This window comes from Harmonia axyridis, chromosome 6 (assembly GCF_914767665.1).
Source record: "Harmonia axyridis chromosome 6, icHarAxyr1.1, whole genome shotgun sequence".
NCBI classification, from domain to species: Eukaryota; Metazoa; Arthropoda; class Insecta; order Coleoptera; family Coccinellidae; genus Harmonia; species Harmonia axyridis.
The window spans coordinates 4,692,607-4,713,073 of record NC_059506.1 but is presented as its reverse complement, the minus strand read 5'-3'; the positions used below and the strand labels follow the sequence as shown (position 1 = coordinate 4,713,073).

Sequence of the window (20,467 nt, the reverse complement as noted above, 5' to 3'; positions counted from 1 at the left end):
TTGACGGAAAACATCATTTGTAACATTGATGAAGGTGTTTACAAAAATAAAGGAAAGATGAGCATTACTAAAAGTTATTGACTAGAAAATATCACGAAAAGATGGTCTGGTATAATTTAGATATACAAAGAAACATTATATAATCCAAAACATTTTTAGTTCAAAATAAGAATAAAAATAAAAAGTAATATACACACATATAGGTACAAAGTACTTACAAGGTAGACAAATGTATCTTCCCAAAATCATCTCATTAAAATTCAAATCAACTCTCCAATATTTCAAGTAACGTAAAAATAAATCATAATAAATTAAAAAACGGGGACAAACAATGCGACCGATGCATAGACAGTACGCCGACAGACGGAGGTGAAATCAAAGGAACAGCGGACTCGAAACAAATTAGGGTAAAAAACTTAGATGTATGTATGTGATGCGCTGAAGTAAGGAAGTCGATAGGGGCTAGAAATCTTTATTTTATTTTATTTTTATTCATTCCGCGTAGTTGGATATTTGTTTTTAATAAGGAATAATAAAATCGGCTAAGTTGTTGGATGTCAGCTCTAGAATTTACTGAGTCATGGATACTTATTTGTAACATTTCAAAAATTAGCTGATTGCTCAAGTATGGCTCCCTATTTGATATTTTGACGTCTTCAAAATTAAAGTTGTGATTTTCATTCAGGCAATGTTCGGCCAAGGCTGTTTTAGGGTTGGAGATCGGCAAACGGACAGACCTAATATGTTCCTGGATTCTGGATTTCAGATTTCAGAGTTTATTATAAATTTTTATACACATATACTGTGTTTTTCTCTGTTAATGTCAGACAATCTATAGGATATTTAAAATGGACTTTCTTGCGTGTCCTGTTTATATTATAAAAATTGTCGAAGTATTGCGGATTTTTCTTTAAGAAAAAAACGCATTCTGAGATGTATACACCGAAAATGGGCGATATTTTATTTTGTCTGAATTTGCCTCTACAGGACTCCCAATTCTTCAGACACAGCATAGTCCTCAGAGTGGATTTTTGGAGTATAAAAATTTTACCGCTATCAAAGCTACCACCCCAAATGACAATCCCATATCTCATGAGAGATTCGAAATTTGTCAAAAAGACAGATCTCAGAAGCTCACCATCTACTTGACATTCAATGAAAGCTCATTTTGACTACACCAGTTACTTATTGCATCGAAAGCTGTCTGGGTCTGCTCGATACACGAACTCATGTCTTTATTTCGCACTAGGGCATTGGCATCATCAACAAACAACATTAGCCTTATCATTCTAAAGATGATGGGAAATGGCAAAGAGAATGGCAGATCATTCACATATAGCACAAAAAGGGGAGGCCCCAGAATACTACCCTGAGGCACTCCTATATCAACAATTTCATCGTCAGATATATGGATGCTGTTGCCAGTGTTGAGTGAAACTCTTTGCTTTCTACTCTTCAGATAGCTACGTATCAATTCAAGCTGGGACTCTCTCTTATACAGTTTTTCATGGTTCACACTGTCAATTATCCATAAAGAATCCAATAGGATCATCCCCACCTTCAGGTGCATCAACTGTAACGTTTTTTTCTTTTTATCATTTTTATTTTAATATTATTTCTGCTTGGAGAATGAATGTACCGCTGAAGTGGAATCGTCAGGTACACTTTCTAATTGTTTTTGTCTTGTTCGCGATTCTGGTATTGAATTGCCAGAAATTGTGTTGGGGTGGTCATTTCAAATAAATATATCATTTCCCGCTCCTCAAGTATAGGCAACCAATATAACATCTTTTCTCGTCAAATTGTCAAGTCACAAAAACTTGTTTTGAATCCCATCTGTGAAATATAGATACATCAATTGGAACTCATTTTTCCGTATTTCTCGAGTGTAGAGCATCTCAGCTAATCCGAATAAAGATTTTCTGTCTTCGACCATTTGAGTTGGATTATTTGGAAAATTGCAGATAATATCATAATTTTGCTGATTATTTTGGATATTTATATCACGTTTTGGAATCAAGCAGAATTTCCGTCTTGTACGGGATAAAAATTCTACATACTCTGATAGAAATTTCTATAAAAGCCGCCCTCCATCTTAGGTAATGTAAAGTACAAATTTCAAATGATTGTCTTCATGAGTTTTAATTGCAGGCTTTCAATTCTTTCAATTCTTTCAATTCTTCTGAATATTTTACTGATTCGATATATAAGTGGATCAACCTGAATTATTGGCGTGTTGGTTGATGCAAAGACATCCCTTGGACATAGGCACCCCCATTGCCTTATACTGAGGGTTGGAATAACTTCTAACCGGTTGGGAGCGAACCGAATTCAACATTTCCATCAACTGGACTTCTCCCTCTGGATGAGTACAACCCTTTTATTTTCATTAGAGAAAGTTACCAAAATTAATCATTTATTTTGAATATATTGAATAACCATATTGGACCATATATAGACTCTGAAATTTAACTAAAATCCTACAGTTTATTATTTTATTGTGAATACCATTATCTGTGAAATTCTCTGTAAATGAAAGCCGGCATTCATTCTTTTAAATTATTGTTCATACTTAAGTGCACTCAATTCAAATTCATTAATTACATTTCATATCATAAATATAACGCTTTTCTCTTCAAGTACTTAGTAATTTGGTAGTTTTGGAAATTTTACAGAAAAGTAGGAATCTTGTTTATATTCGATTGATATTATTAAAACTATCTGGCGCCCCCCTATTTATTGAGCTGTTCATTTTAAATTAAGAAAAAAATTATAGAATCCACCCCTTCTCCACTAGAGCTAAGCCGCGAGCTTCATTTTACCTTATTTATGTTACATCTAGAGAATATTTGAAAATAATTCACTTGTTGAGAAAAATAACGTAACACAACAATCCCGAAAGTGAACTCATAAAGAGCAGTGGCAGTGCTTTTCCCCGTAGATAACCATGTTGGTTTCTCGAGAAGATCCCAAATTTATGGAAAAAGTTAAATAATCTGTCCACCAAGATCTTTTCAAAAATTTTCGAGAAAGCAATGAGTAGACTGATTGGGCGGTAGTTGCCAATATCATCAGGATCGCCCTTTTTAAAGAGGGATTTGATTACAGTTAACAAGGACTGATGGAAATGAACCCTCAGTGAAAGCTCGGTTGATGATGTGCACGAGAGAATAGATTTTGTTATTATAGACAAGGTATATCATCAAAACTACAGGAGTTCTGATTCTTAATTTTTTCTCACCTCACATTATTATTCGTCAATTTTTTTCTACGTTGACCGAGTTTGATTTGAATTTTGGATTATTTTCATTAGAGAAAGATATGATATCTTTGAAAAAAGCAAAACTTTACTATATTAGATGTTGAATAAGAATTAGTATTATTTGAAAGATGGTATATGAAAAAAAGAACAGTAAATTTCTATCATAAATTTTCCTGCAGCTTCCGAAATCCACAATTTAAGTATGACGAAATTATTAGAAAACTAGCCAAATTCTTCATTTCCTAAAAATGTTAGAATGCAGGCACTAGTTTTGTTTCATCTGTCTTTGATTTGGGAGGGGAAAGAAGCAAAGAAATTTAAATACTGAATTTTTTGTTTATTGCAATTAAACTCAAAATTTCAGGAGAAACTGTATTCATAAATTAGGATTGGAATGACCTCTACCATTCCTCATTCAAGCACATGCCCTGTTTCTTATTTCTTCAGTGGTTTATTTCCGCGTGATATTTACTCTCAATCTTCTTCCTGCCTCGTTTATTCTGACGGTGTTAGGTCTGGACTTCTCGTTGGCCACAGAAATAATACAAAATTATAATCAAATTTGGTCAATGTAGAAAAAATTGACGAAAAACGAAGTAAGCTGAGAAATCTTCTGAGAATCACAAGAACTCAAATATCTCGAGACCTCTTGATTTCTGGTTACCACTTAATATGGCTTGAATGACATCAAATGCACCATACTGACACATCCTTCAAAGTTCACGTCTAATTTCGAAACACCCTGTATATGAGTCCAGTTTGTGATGAGATGCCTTCATGTCTTTACTTCCACATGCCATTCCCTGAGTATTTTAATATATACTGTGGATCACTCAACTCAATTACTGCATTCTAGGTTTATGGACAGCTTAAATATAAGAAGGTGAAACAAAGCAAATTGCTTACTTTGAAATTAAATAAAGAAAAGTGATGCAAATGTGTACATTTGCATCACTTTTGTACTGCAATGTATTGCAGTACATTCAGACTACTTATCTATTTTTTCACGTGGTCTATATTTCATTTTATCAAAATGAATGTTTCCAAATATTTTTATGATTTCTTTGATTCGGCTCATCTTCAAATTGATATTATTAGTAGGTATTAAGTAGAAATGAGTAATCTTATCCCTTAGGAATTGTGTGCGTGGAATGTTCACCCGTACAAAATATGAAAGTTGCAGAATATTGAAAACTATTCATTTTAGGCACACCGCATTTCTCAACAACTCGCTAGGGTATCCGACAGTTAAAAAACTTTGGACATGCCATACGAATAAATTGACTTATTGACATGTTATAAATATAATTTTTTTAAAGTTGCAGTGTCTTTCGGACCACTTTCAGATGATAAGTAAATTAGCAGAAGATTTTTCGGGAATTCGATAAAAAAAAGGTACAATTATCTCGAACGGTTTTCAAAATATGATCTTTAGTTAGAACCTTTATATTCATGAAATTTGTCGGAAAAAGTGGTCTACGTCGAACAGTTAAACAGATAAATGATGCAATAAGAATTGTGCGGTATTTCGAATTCAGAATTTCATGGAGATTATGACTATTATATGAAAATTGGGCATTGTCATTTGAAAAAACTGAGTGGTATTGTATTTCATCACTTTCGGACGAGCCTTTCAAATTTTGAATCATTCTCCTAGCCCAAAATTTCCATAGTTATCGACCAGTCGAGCACTATTGACTCACCCTATACATATATTTTCCAAAGTTGATAATATATTCTTTTCAAAGCGGTACCATGCCTACTCAAGGACTAAGAGAAAAGTTGTGGTATTCTCATTGAGACTGGTAAGTAATATATATCCAAAAATTTTACATCCAGAAAAAAAAGAGTACGCCACTGGACTCTTAATTCAATTCAATTCATTCATCAATAGGTATAAATATACATCAGACAAAACTTCACTTGCAGAAATATACAGCCTAAGCAAGCTTGTATGCTGTCATTATCTGCTTCTACAACTGATGAACATTATCCCCAGTTATCCAAAAAAATCAATACATTTGTTGGAAGAGAAACGACAAAAAGATAAATTACTAATTGGAAGGCATAACAAGCCAAAGAAATGCAAAAAAAAACAGAAAACAAAAAATCATGCCGATAGGATGGCCTCGAATCTATCAGAATTAACAATTACATAAATTCGGAGATGATATCTGAAAAGTTTACCTTTTACATTGGTTGTTGATTTAAGTTCTTGGGAGAGGAGGTTATAAAATTTTGGACCATAATATGACAGGCTCTCCTGCAAGTGATTTTTATGGAACAAACATATCTCCTCGCAGAATCTGTCTGGTTTGAAATTCGTGTTGAATAATTTTTTTTTCTTTCTCATTTGATTTAATATAACTTCATAAATGTACAGTTGTTTTATACTTAATTGACCAGACTCTACCTAAACAACTCAGTAGCAAACCTTCTACCCACCTTAAGGATTATTTTAAGTATGGCCTTATTAACAACTTCAAGGCATCCCGTGTTATACCTATTCGCCCCACCCCATATTACAATTCCATATCTAAGGACAGAAAATACAAGAGCCTCGTAAACACGAAAACATCCTTTTGTGGAGAGAACATTCCTGCTGTTGAAAAAGATGTAGAATAGTCTCTTGAGACGCTTCACAAGATAGGCTGCATGTTCACTCCATCTTAGATGTTGGTCAACGAAGACACCAAGATACTTAATTGACTCAGTTTTTTCAATCGCTGGACACTGATATCCCAACCGGTTATAATGATCCCCATGCAAACGTAGAAACCGAAAGCGTGACTGATGAGATGCCTTGAGTGAAAAAGCATTAAACTTAGTTTTGTCGGTATTCAGACTCAATAGACAGTGTAACAGAAGTTTATAAATAATTTTCAAACCCTTTATCACAGTCTGATAAGCCTCGTCCCAAGTGTGTCCTTCGAAGGTTATAACAGAATCGTCAGCATAAGCTACCACATTAAGGTCTGAAGCAAGAAGTAACTCTTTAATAAAAATCAAAAATAGGGTTGGGCCAAGAACAGTTCCTTGTGGTATACCAATATCAACAGGCAGTGGACGACTCAACACATTTCTAATCTGGACACTCTGAAACCGATCGCTCAAATAACTCCCGATTAGCCTCAATGCAACACCCCTGACACCGGCACCCTCTAATCTATCAATAAGCAGAACATGATCCACCGTATCAAACGCCTTGGTCAAATCTAAAAACACAGCAAGGACTTTTCTATTATGATCGATATTATGAATGACCCTCTCAACGAGTTCCTGAATCGCATCAGTGGTTGAAAAGTTTTCCCTGAAACCAAACAACAGTTTGGTTTCAGGGAAAACTTTTCAACCACAACTTTTCAACAAACATGTTACTCAGTATTTGACTCCTTTCAAGAAACGATGTCAATCTTTTTTTGAGGCATTTTTCAAAAATATTCGCAAAATTATCAATAACCGAGATTGGGCGATAATTTATCATACGAGATCTATCGCCTGATTTGAAAACACAACTTACATGTGATTGTTTCCATTCAGTTGGCACTATACTATATCTTAAGTATCTATAAATACTCATTTCAACTAATTGAGTATATTCCATAATAGCAAAGAAAGTGTAAAAGCAACATATATAAGTCTCTAAAAAAATCGCCTTATGCAATACAATACACAATAATGAAATATCCATAGAGGTAAAAATGGTTGAACTATGATGTTAATACAATTCGATGGATGTCGTGTGATAAAACAACTCGAAATACTGAAACAATTTTTATGATGCCTTCAAATGATTGGAAATAATGCGACCAATTGAAATACAAAGCGGAGAACAGAATTGAATTTTCAGGATGAATAATGAATGAGACTACGAAGGTAATTTTCATACACACGATAGCAGGGCTTTTTGATTTTTATCGTGTTAACCGATGCTGGATTCTATGTTTCTACATTCACAATAATGAACCAGAGAAATTGTTATAATCTGCAGAAAATAATGAACTGAATATTATTGTTTTACTCGAATCGATATTTTTTTGCATTTATAGAATGGGGTTTCCACTCTCTATGTTATGTCCAAGGGCGTAGATATGGAGGGGGGTTACTGGGGGTAATTGCCCTCCCCCTCCAAAACTGACTTACAAAATATAATACTTCTGAATTCTCGTCAAGACGGAGAACGAAAATTTTTCCGTTAAAATGAACCAATAATCATTTTACTTTTCTTTAAAATCGTTACGTCTGTAAACAGTTGAACCCTATTACGGTTTACGAGTTCATTATAGCCTTGAAGATGATTATTTTCATTGCACTACTAGCACGTCCATGTCTGAGATTTATTATTTTCCTTTATCTATCCGCTTTATCGCCCCTTGTTTTGCCTTCAATGATTTTTGAATTCGTCATCGGTTTACATTTACCTCACGTTTACGGTTTTCTGTATCATTCGCGTCACGCAATTTCAATAATGCATTTATCTTTCTCTGACTTTGAGTAGAGTGATATCAAAAATGCACTAGTGAGACTGAAAATCTGTCAGATACAATATTGACTAAACTAAAATTTTTTGATAAGTCAACATTTTTTTCAACATTGAAGAGATTGAAAACTTGGCTTTAATAACATAATAATAATAATAATTATAAACGTCTTTATTCACCTTCAATATAACACAGGCGAAGTATAGCCTAAGGCTACTCATCTTACTCTCAACCTGTGTCATACAAACATACAAATATTTTACAGCGTTCTACAATTATACATTCCAGAATTGTCATAAATTTTACTACTTACACAAAATATATACACATATAGAAGAAATTTCAATGTGGTGGCATTCACGGTCTAGAAGTTATGCGGTGAAATTTTATTTATCAATTTTGGAAGGATATATCTCCCTCGATATGCATTTTGGGTCATAAGTTTATTTATCAAACTATACTTATTTTTCAATGTTATCACCCCCAGAAAGCTCGGTACACATTTTTGACTCACCCTGTATATTCTAATATTTTCAGACGTCGAATCCCTTGTTGATTCTAATTTCTGTTGTAAATGCAACCTTTTTCGTACCTTTGATATCAGTTTAAATGTAAATACCTGATGAAGTCTCTATTGTTGGAATGAAGTTTATTATTATTGACTTATTTTGGGGCAATGAATTCAACAGCTGTTTTTTCCCAAACAAACTTGAATGACTGGATAGACTGTTATTGTTTATAAGGAATTTATTATAGACCGAAATTCTTGCTTTGGTTTTTAATGAAATAAATACGAAAATAGGAGGTAGGTAGTCACTTGGAGGAAGCCATAATATTTCAATTATACCAGGGTTGTCCAAGTTTTCAGAAATTCCTTTGGATTTTATGAAAATATTGCTAACAATACTCTCGAATAAACCCCGGTATTTAGCAAATAGTCTTGGAAACAAGAATGTCACGATTTGATTGGCTGAAGATTCCCCGTTCCACTTCGAGGGCGTTTTTGGTTACACTCATTAGCTGCATCTATCACTTCTTAATTACTTTCTAATGATTCGCATAGACCAGTGTGGTCCATAGGGGTATTATCGAAATGCATTTTTACGTAGTTTTAGTTCGTTGTGTGACTGATGTTTTTAATGATTTCGACTATGATTTTTGGCAAAATTCTATGGCTTGTGTAAAAAAAGATGAATATTTCGCAATCGAATCTATTCCTCCATCCACTTTCAATGTCAGAATTGATATGACGAGTTCTGAAGAAAAATGATTTCGCATCCTAAAGATGTTCATACCACTGAAGGAAAAATTTTTGGTGAAATACGAAAAGGACTTGGTGAGATTACCCAACAAATATTTCATTACATTTTCTGATTTCATCAATGTTATAACTAGTTTGAGTAATCATATAAAATAGGCATATGACCTTGAAACTCTCTAATTTGCTAAGTCAAAATAGCGGCTACATAGCCAGATCGAAAAATCAATCAAGTATTTTATAGAAAATAGAAATATTTCACCATTTCCTGTCATCAGTCGGGACAGATTTAATAATGGGTTACCATCTCTGAATATTCATTTTGATTCTGAATACGAAAAATTTAAGAGTTATCGAGAAAAAACTTGAACTAAGGAAATACCACAATTTCTAACTGAGTGGGGTAGGTAGTCTATGACTTTCGGAAATCATAGAAACTATAATCAAATTTTGGGTAACTAAATTTGACATTTCATGAAATGTCATATTCGTAATTGAAAATTTCATTGGTTTATGGATTCTCAACTATCTTAACGCACAATTGATTACAATTCATGAAATTTCGACTTTTTATTTTTTTTCGATGTTTTCTGGAAGACATAGACTACTCCATTCAATGAGAAATTGCAGTTTTCCTTAGTTCGAGTTTTTCCTCAATAACTCTTCAAGTATAGGATTTGCTTGAGACCCCTCTCTTTCAATATCTACGTCAAATAAACTGAAAGAATAAAAAATATATTTTTCCAAAAAACTTTTCATAAGATTTTTTATAACAATCTCATTAACTCATGAACCGTTGAGCTTATACCCAAGTATTGGCATGTTGCTGAAATTGTCATCGAGTAAGCTATCTGATAATGCAATAATATACTGGGTTTGCCATTTGAAATAAGAAAGTAGTACTCTGTTTCCGGTGTAAAAGGAAATGGTTGAGGTCTGAAAATATTTTAGGGAGAAAGATCATCATTGTAAACCCCAATATATAAATTTTCAGCACAAAATTGATATTAGTTTACCATAAACGTTTTATAGGCCATGGGACATGAACTTCGCCTTACAATAACGAAAACGAAGAAATGAAATTCAATTCGGCAACGTAGCTGCTAATTTGACGTAGAAAATTGGATGTCATTCAAGGATCTCAAGGTTAAGCGCCTTTTCTTCCCTAGTTTGTCTTATCTTCAAACAGCACGTTTCCTCTCTCTGAGCTGAGCTCATTCCAAAAATGTATCACATGTTGATTCCAATTGGTACAGGGTGAACAGAATACAATAGTTTTGTGTGTGCTCATAAAGTAACGCGTAACAGTCTTTATTAGTTAAATTAACAATATTATCAAAAATACTTATTGTCTAGTGTTTCCAAATTCTAATTTAAATATCGAATAAAATCTATCGAACAAATTGAATTTTATTTTATCGATGAGTTTAATGATATTCAACAGATCCTTCATTAATCCAGATCATTTAGTATCGATGTAATGAAACTCAATTGCTTCAATTAGTTAAAATGAGCCCTGCATTGAAACAGAATTGAATCCAATAAATTCGAGGTAATCGTTTACTCAGTATTCTAGGCTTTAGATGGCGTCATAATGTTTCTGGAAGTCCAATCTTCGAGCGTTTTTTTCACCGGCAATCGGAAGCTACTGCTATCGCATTCGAAATTGCATATTGCATGAAAACTGCAATTTCATCTGCATAAAATCGATATCTTCTTGCGCTTCGCTGTAACCATACATAACGTGTAAAAGGTTGGGGTAGTGGGGTCCCTGTAATAAAGACTAAAAAAATCAGTAGGTTTTTCGAACCCCTTTCATTACCGTTGTTCGAATCGTTAAAAAATAAATTACAAAAAGCATCGAAAGGACCAGGCAGTAGTCTAATTGAACAGTTGTCACCCGCTAATTCTTCTGAATTTTCGTATTTTGTAGAATATGATTTCCTGAACAAGGAAGTCTATAGGTCCAACTGAATCATATGACTTGTTTTCAAGATACATGGTGTTGAAATTGGAAAATATCAGGTGTGTGAATAAGTCTTTCCCGTTTTTTGTAAGAGATGGCGCCACCAATACTGTGCGAGTATTTAATGGTTACATATGTCATAATCAAAGCTTATTCATCTGTCAACAATTCCACACTAACACATTAGTTGAAATTTTTTCGCATCATAAATTTTTGAAATCGTGAAAATGTCGAAATTTGAGCCGAGTCGACGTCATTTGCGGGAAGTTTCACTTTATTGGTTCAATTTGAAGAAATCTGCTGCCGAGGCTCATCGGTTGCTTCAGGAAGCTTATGGAGAAGGTTGTGTCGATGATTCAAGTGTTCAAAAGTGGCGATTTCGACGTGGAAGACAAGGAGCGTTCCGGGCGGCCGCAAATCTTTGAAGATCAAGAATTGGCGACTTTGCTTGATGAAGATTCGTGTCAAACGCAAGAAGAACTTGCTGAAGCATTGGGAGTTGACCGAACAACCATTTCCAAGCGTTTGAAAGCCATGGGAATGATCCAAAAGCAAGGAAATTGGGTGCCGTACGAACTGAAGCTGAGAGACGTCGAACGGCGTTTTTTCACTTGCGAACAGCTGCTTCAGCGACATAAAAGAAAGGGTTTTCTGCATCGTATCGTGACTGGCGATGAAAAGTGGATCCGTTACGATAATCCGAAGCGAAGAAAATCATGGGGACTACCCGGCCATGCATCATCATCGACGGCCAAGCCAAATATTCATGGCGCCAAGCTCATGCTCTGTATATGGTGGGACCAGCTAGGTGTGGTTTACTATGAGCTTCTGAAACCGAATGAAAGGATCACAGGCGAGGTCTATCGACGACAATTGATGCGTTTGAGCCGCGCACTGCGAGAAAAACGGCCACAATACTCCGACAGGCACGACAAAGTTATTTTGCAACATGACAATGCTCGCCCACATGTTGCACAGCCTGTGAAAACATACTTAGAAACGCTCAAATGGGAAGTCCTACCCCACCCGCCGTATAGTCCAGACATTGCTCCGTCTGATTACCATCTCTTCAGATCGATGACGCATGGCCTGGCTGACCAGCACTTCCATTCCTACGAGGAAGCCAAAAAATGGGTGGATGACTGGATAGAGGCCAAACCGGTCGAATTTTTTCGCAACGGGATTCGTATGTTGCCAGAAAGATGGGGAAAAGTTGTAGCTAGCGATGGCCAATACTTTCAATAATTCATTTTTAACCATTTTTTCACAATAAAGGCTCAAAATTTGAAAAAAAACGGGAAAGACTTATTCACACACCTGATAGCATTTCTTCGAATAATATTTCTCGTAGGAAAACATCTTGAATGAATTACTTTTGCTCCACAAATATTGCTATTTCAATAAAAATTATTGATACAGGGTGAGTCAAACATTATTTAAAATTGAATGAAGTCTCACAGGTTTCTTGGTCAACGATTTTAGGCACAAAATCAGCTTTTAGAAGAAAGGCCAACTAGTCAACTTTTTTTCAAAATCTTCATCAGGGCTCTGAAATGAACAACAAAAACTACAACAATAACTTAGATATTTGAAACTTTAAAATTACAGAATTATTTTCAACTCTATTGAAAAACTCTTTTGAATAGACACAATAATACATAAGAACCACACTAATAGTTCAAATGTTCGAAACGCGATCGACAACACTGTTTTAAAATTATAGTATAGGATCCCGATATAAAACGACCTTCACCGAGATGCTTATTTGATAAAACGTATTTTATATTTAATTTAACATGTCAATAAATATATCACATATGGGTTGCCTAACAAATTTTAGTCCAGAGTAGGTTTAATTAATAATTAAAAAAAAATTATTTTTTTTTAAACATTTCACCGGTTTGATTATTAGATAAATTCTATACCAATAGAAAGTATGAAGCCCATAGAATGTGCAAACGTTTGGTTGCCTATTTTTTTCCGGTCACTCTCGGGTAGCCAGGTATAAACAGGTAAATCTATACTAGCATTTTGCAACGGTCTGATTATTGAATCAAAATCAATAAAATTAAAGTTTATTTTATTATGAACACGGTGGTATAGGGTTGCCTGCGAAAAATCAGTCCCGAATTCCGGTTGTCGAATTTTAAAAAGTTAAATATTGCTGCGAGTGAATGTGTGCGACTGAGAGGTCCCAATCAACCATCTCATGCGATAGAAGAGGACACAGCATAGCAGCTGTTTGAAGTCCGTCCAGTGAAAGAAAGAGAGTTCGCATGCTATTTGTTCTTGGAAATGAAAAGGATAGCGATAGACTCGTATATGCGTGCATCATTTTGGAGTGGATAATTATCAAAATAGAGGAATAGTTATTTAATTTTTTTTAATCAATTAATTATTTATGTGCGTATATTTTTTATATGACACTAAAGTATATATACATCTTTACTAAAAAAGAAGGTTATAGAAATACATATATAATACTAATCTCGCAAATTTTATCTTTATTATTAGACGACAAAATAAAAAACAACAATTGAAAAAATACTTCTGTTTATTATAAAAAATTATAAATACAAAAATTTTTTAAAATTATTCATGTTCCGAGTCATCGGACATATAACTATAATCTTCAACTTCTGAATCTTCTTCGTCATCATCACTATCTGTTTCAGTTCTTCCGACAATGTCTTCTATCTTTAAAGGTGTATGATCCCCAATGAATACTACTGGTTTTAAATATTCATCTAAGAACCAACCGCAGTTCTCAGGCTGAAGTTTCACGCATATTGGATCCGTTGCATTAAGCCACATAGAATTTAGAAAAATAGTTCGTGAAATTTTCTGAATTAATAATATCCAGCATGGTGGTATGGAGTTGGAGTCGAAGCCTTTTTTTTTTCTGAGAAGTGCTCGCTGTCTTCTTTGGCAGAGTAATTTTTCATAAAAATGCGATATTTCGCATTATTCACACTGGTGCAGTTCCTGATACCATACGTACTAGCCGTAAATTCTTGAACGGTTTTCATTTTTTCATCAATGAAAATATCAGCAGCATTTGTTAATGATGCAAAAACTGATTGATATTTTTCATTTTTCGAAAATAGCTGAAAAGGTTTTACTTTTCCATTATTATAAAATGCAGCCGTGTAATCGCAACCTATAAATGCATGGAAGGCAGGAAGACTTTGGCATAATTTGATTCCTAACTTCAACGCTAAATCGGTGCAACAACACTTATCTTTGATTTTACCAATTAAATAGTAATGTCACTTTTCTTATTTATTCAATCTTTGTCTTGTTTTTTGGATATCATCTCATGTAATTTTTCTCACCCAAAATTGTCTTTAAAAAAGCAGTTTGTTATATGTAGCTGGACAGTCTTTACAAAATGTTTTATATACAACATTACTGATTAATTCTTTGGGACTTGAACTTTTAATTTAAGAGAAAGACTAATAAACTTTATTGATTATTATAAATCAAATGGCTATCGACCTCAGTCTTCCAGCCGATAACATGAATTCCTATTTATTTAGAAGAGAACTTAGAATTTAGAGAACTACACGCACCAACTTGATCACTGTATTGTTGATTTGCTTCAAGGCTTCACTCCAGTACAAGCTTTACCATTGTGGACAAATTAGTTTGCCCTGCGGCCTCTGCACATCAGCCGGTTGAACTGTTGGTCACACCCCCACGAATTGCGGTGTGAATAAGGTCTGCAATGCTTGAATCTGCCATCCCCGGGGTATCTGGAGCGGACTTTTTCCAGAAATGCAGGGTCGCTGTATATTGCCTTTTTAGTCCTATATGTCGTGCCTAGTGGTCCAGGAGCCTCCCAACTGACCGAGACGTCGGAGATGATTATGAAATTTCCCATCGTTATAAGTAGGTCCGGTTTTAGCAGCCTGCCATTGATGTCCCTGATGTTTGGTTCCTCAGTGACCTGCCAACCCTTTTTGATTGCGATGTTCTTCAACCTTTTTACCACATAGTCATGCCTTTTGATTCTCTCCCAGTGCAAGAGGGGGCACCTCTAGAGGAGATTACATAGAGTTTCTCGTCTCTAACATCCAGCTCTGCACCTTGCGTCTTGACCATTGTCATATCAGAGACCTGCTGTGGGGAGGACATTGGCTCTCAGTTATATAGCTCTTACGTAATCTTGTCCGGACCAATATCTTGGAGGACGTCTATATATCTATTGGACGCTCTATGATGTTTCATCTCCCCTAGACCACCACCGTGGAAGGAGGAATGCAGACTCTCAGCTCTGGCGCTGTCCATCATAGCCGTTGTTTATCCAGGTGGTTTGATCATTTTTCTGATTCTGTGCAGCCAGGTCTCTGAGCAGCGTAGCACTGCATCAATGGTGGGGCTCACACCAAGGTCTTAAAGGAAGAGTCTTTGAAGTATCTTTAGCTGATCTTCAAAATGACAATGACGCTGATAGGACTTTCAGTAAATTCAAGCTCATTGCTGAAGATTTTCAAGGATGTAATGTTCTAACCAACTTCCATGGAATGGTTTCAACTACAGATAAACTCAGATCAATGGTGAAGAAATGGCAAACACTTATTGAAGCATCTGCCGATGTGAAAACTACTGATGGGTATTTATTGAGTGTTTTCTGTATTGGATTCAATAGCAAAGACCCTGCATCTACAAGGAGAACCTGTTATGCACAACATACTCAGGTTAAAGCCATCCGCAAGAAGATGATTGAAATCATCAACCGTATTATAGGACACAGTGATTTGAAAGAAGTAGTAAACAAATTGCTACCTGATTCGATCGCCAAAGATATTGAAAAGATGTGCCAGGGTACCTATCCTTTACATGATGTATTTATACGTAAGGTAAAGGTGTTGAAAAAGCCCAGATTTGATCTTTTCAAATTGTTAGACCTCCATGGAGATAGTGGTAAAGGAGGTAAATCAGGTGTTGCAGGCGAAAGAGCAGATTAACCATGGAGTCGTTGTAGTCTCCTGCTGACAATAATTGGTATCTTGTCTGCAAAGTTAAAGATTCCCAGTCCTTCCTGTTTTTGTGGGGCATGTATGACAGAGTCACTCACGTGGATTGGCAAATGAAGAGCTCTTTTTACACCCCATCTGATGGCTCGATCTGCTGATTTTAGGGTCCTCATGTGTGTTTGAGGGCTCTGCAACGCGTGTATATATCTTGGGATGAGATGTGCCTTGATCAGAATTAGTTTCTGAGCTGGTTTCAGTGGTGCCTCTAAATTCTATACTGGGGTGTTATCCCAAGGATATTAAGTGTTCAAAAAGTGGTAATACTGATCATTTTGCTCGTGTTGTAGTTTCTTCATAGTAATGCTGTATCAGTGGTTCCAAAATATTTCTGTTGTTCTGATTTGAGATAAATTTTTTACTTAGTTTATTAACTCGAGCAAGTATTGTACTGGTAGTATCATCTAAAAGTTGGTTCGAAGGATTGTAAAGTGTGTTCTTCGGGTTTCTCAATTTCGTAATTTTTCTGAGGCAAGATCTTTCTGCTACTTCAATGTTTTTCAACGTTGTTTTTGTGGTGTTTAGGAATGTTGTAGATCCATATTCCAATAGAGGCCTGCATATCATCTTATACTATCGATATTGGCTTTACAAAGAACTAACTGTTCCAAACACTCGATTTTTTTTGGGCAAACCTTTATCATATGAATTGGTCTATTACCATTCCAATCCAGTTTTTCTACATTTGCACCATGGAATACTAGATGACTTATTATGTGGTAATGTCCATTCTCTACAGCCAAATGTAGAGGTGTTTGGTGTTTTCTGTTTCTTTGGTTTACATTCTTCCAGTTCATATTTCACCCTTCAAGGTGCAACCATTACCGTCTTTTCTATCGATATTGGCTTTACAAAGAACTAACTGTTCCAAACACTCGATTTTGTTTGGGCAAACCTTTATCATATGAATTTGTCTGTTACCATTCCAATCCAATTTTTCTACATTTGCACCATGGAATACTAGATGACTTATTATGTGGTAATGTCCATTCTCTATAGCCAAATGTAGAGGTGTTTGGTGTTTTCTGTTTCTTTGGTTTACATCAGGACGATATCGAAGTAACTCATAAACTTTATTAATATTACCATGTTTCACAGCTAAATGCATATCTGAATTTAGGTCAGAGTCTAAAGGGATGCATTCATTTGATATTGGTGCCTGCAATAAAAATAAAACAAATAATTATCGGATTTTTAATCAAATAATACTATATTGAAAAATAGAAGCTGTGAATAAACCACAAACCGTCACCGACAAACTCCCCTCATATATTAAATACAGTAGAGGCCCGAATACACTACCCTGAGGAACTCCACATATATTTTTTTAATTTTCGACACATTTTGTCTGAGGTTGGGTAAATCGAGTAATCCGTAACCTGGATCCTGTAACCCATTTTTTGAGCTTTTTCAATAATATTTTGATATATATGGTATCAAAAGCTCTACTCAGGACAACAAATAATGCTATTATGTACTTACCTCGATCCAGTTTTTGTTTTAAATTCTCAATCAGATCAATAGCCGCACCCTCTGTAGAGCTTTTTTCTTGGAATCCATACTGACTCATGGAAATATTGAGAAATTTAGGTTATCTTTTTTTTACATTTTCTTAAAATTATTTTTTATATATTGGGGTGATTGATATTGGCCTATAGATGCCAGGAGGAGTTCTATTGCCTTTTTTGAATATTGAAAAAAAATTTGCAAGAAATCTGGGAAGTTCCCTTGAGATAATGCTTGATTAATTGTTAACACTAATTTTACTTTTATGATTGGATATAACTTGACTATATCATGTATCGTTAAACCGTCAGGTCTTGGTGTAGGGGAGACTATGGAGGGGTGATTCAATTTTTACAAAATTGTTAATAAAAAATTTGTGTTTAACATTTACCAATCCATTTATGTTAGAGTGAAATTTAAGGAATTCGCTTAAACGTTTATCAATATTTAATAACTGAAAATGGAAACTTCAATCTTGATCACGAGTTCTTAAAATTGTCGGATCAAAGTGTCTCAAACCTCCCTATATAAATATTCTTTTGAGATAGAGCAATACAAAAATTATAAAATTCAAACAACAAAGCATAATATGTAGATGTAATTTGAGCATTCGCACAGGAAATGTAAACGGGGCGTCTTACATTTCAACGTTTGATACAAGAGAACAGATAAAAACTTCAGCAAAAACTCTGTCTCCCCGTATCGGTGTAGTGACTGGTTTGTGTAAACGTTTACAGAATGAGCTGACATAATTTATATTGAAGGACTTCCTCTTCAACCAAAACAAAATTTTCTACATCCTCTCTTTTCACCAACGGTTGACGACTGTATAATTGCCAATTGGATCCTAAAACAAAAAAAAAGAACCAGAAAGGAGTACCAAATAATAGTTTTCATTATATCGATTTGAAGTTAGAGACCCTTTCTAAAAAAGAATCTGAAACTGAATGGATAGCTTGGAATCCACCATGAAATTTATAAATTGGACAATTATTCACCAAGTGGTCAATGGTTTCTTCTACACCACTTCACATAGTGGGCTATCAATAGAATGTCATTTGAAGAGCGTACTATTACAACGACCATGACCAGTCCTAAGTTGATTCGAAATACACCAAATTGAAGAAGGAAAATTGAAACCTAGAACTTTTTTTGAAGGATCAACGATAAGACTTTTGTTGATACATTTGGAAATAAGTTCGGGTAGAAATTAAATGTATCCCAAGATTTCTTGACTGCAACCTGTCTACGAATATGAGGCGGAACTATATGTGATAGCACCGGTAACCAATGTAAAGGTGTAGATCTAATAGTTCCACTAATAATTCTCATAAGAACGTCAATTTTATGAACATGAGCACTATTGAACCAAACAGAACAACAGTATTCAGCAGCAGAAAAAACCAAGGCCAATGCTGCTGTACGAAGAGTGCTGGCATCAGCACTCGATGAAGATCCTGCTAATTTTTGGAGGATATTATTCCTCGACTTCAATTTCAAATGCAAATTTTCCAAGTGATCCTTGATTTTCAAAGAAGAATCAAGTTTAACTCCAAGATATTTGGGAGCAAAATTATGATTCAAGACGGAATTATTGAAAGTTACTTTCAATTTTCTGTATTTTTGTTGATGAAAACAGAATACTTCTGTTTTATTTGGTTTAGGGCATAAACGCCACTCAAGAAAATAATTTTCCATAATTTTTAGATCTTCATTGAAAGTATTTTCAATAATTCCAAAATCAGAATGACGAAACAAACGAGTAATATCATCGGCATAAATGAATTTCTCAGATGAAGTAACAGGGATATCATACAAGTATAAATTAAAAAGTATGGGAGACAAAACCGATCCCTCCGAAAGACCATAATTCAACGTTTTAAAACTACTACATGGGAGGCTTGATGCACTAAAAGGGAGGATTGATACAATAAGAAATAAAAGGTACAAGCAATAATAAGAAATTAATATTTTATTATTATAACACTACCTAATTCCTACATAATTCGCAAGTAAACATTTTTATTTTACTACTGACCCTTGCATAGGCTGAATAGCTCTGCATTTTCTGATGAAGATGACGATCCAGCTTGCATCTATTGCAATTCATTAGTTTCGGCGTTCATCAGAAGATGGATTTCTTTCATTTTCGTCCTCAGGATCCAAGTCATCAAACACACTTTTTTTTATTTGCATTTCTGTTTGAAACTTTTCATTTGAGGTGAGATTTACTGTAACAAACCTCCCTAGAAGACATTTAGAAAAATAAGGGTGTTTTTTTCAGAGCTATAGAACTTTAAATTGCAATAAAACAACGATGGATTATTCGATTGACTTGAATTTTATTTATCAGCAAGATAATCTTGTGGCATTACATTTTAAATATGATTTCTGGCATATGACCGCCACGGCTGGCTCGGATGTAGTCCAATATGGACGTCAAATTTTCGATGACTTTTTCCGACATTTGTGGCCGTATATCGGCAATAACACGGCGAATGTTGTCTTCCAAATGTTCAAGGGTTTGTGGCTTATCCGCATAGACCAATGACATTACATAGCCCCACAGAAAGTAGTCTAGCGGTGTTAAATCACAAGATCTTGAATAAATCGATTGTGGCACGAGCTGTGTGACATGTCGCGCCGTCTTGTTGGAACCACAGCTCCTGGACATCATGGTTGTTCAATTCAGGAATGAAACAGTTAGTAATCATGGCTTTATACCGATCATCATTAACTGTAACGTTCTGGCCATCATCGTTTTTGAAGAAGTACGGACCAATGATTCCACCAGCCCATAAAGCGTACCAAACAGTCATTTTTTCTGGATGTAACGGCGTTTCGACATACACTTGAGGATTAGCTTCACTCCAAATGCGGCAGTTTTGTTTGTTGACGTAGCCATTCAACCAGAAGTGCGCTTCATCGCTAAACAAAATTCGCGCGATACGTATTCCG

The 20,467-nt window shown here is 35.0% G+C and overlaps 1 protein-coding gene and 1 long non-coding RNA gene across 2 annotated transcripts; both read left to right on the top strand.

Moving 5' to 3' along the window:
- Positions 1–1,819: 1,819 nt before the first annotated feature.
- Positions 1,820–2,861, top strand: LOC123683218. Its single transcript, XR_006747958.1, has 2 exons — positions 1,820–2,099; positions 2,152–2,861. It is a non-coding gene; the product is annotated as an uncharacterized LOC123683218 (long non-coding RNA).
- Positions 2,862–14,830: 11,969 nt separating this feature from the next.
- LOC123682426 (40S ribosomal protein S3a-like) lies at positions 14,831–15,937 on the top strand. The gene is made up of 2 exons (XM_045621029.1): positions 14,831–14,858; positions 15,309–15,937. The coding sequence occupies exons 1-2, from the start codon at positions 14,831–14,833 to the stop codon at positions 15,935–15,937; spliced, it is 657 nt and encodes a 218-aa protein (XP_045476985.1).
- Positions 15,938–20,467: the final 4,530 nt, after the last annotated feature.

Excerpts from the sequence above, each read along its gene's own strand:
- LOC123682426 (XM_045621029.1), top strand. The coding sequence starts at position 14,831 with ATGATTATGAAATTTCCCATCGTTATAA. Across the intron at positions 14,859-15,308 it reads GAAATTTCCCATCGTTATAA|CCAGGTCTCTGAGCAGCGTA; the intron begins GTAGGTCCGGTT and ends GATTCTGTGCAG.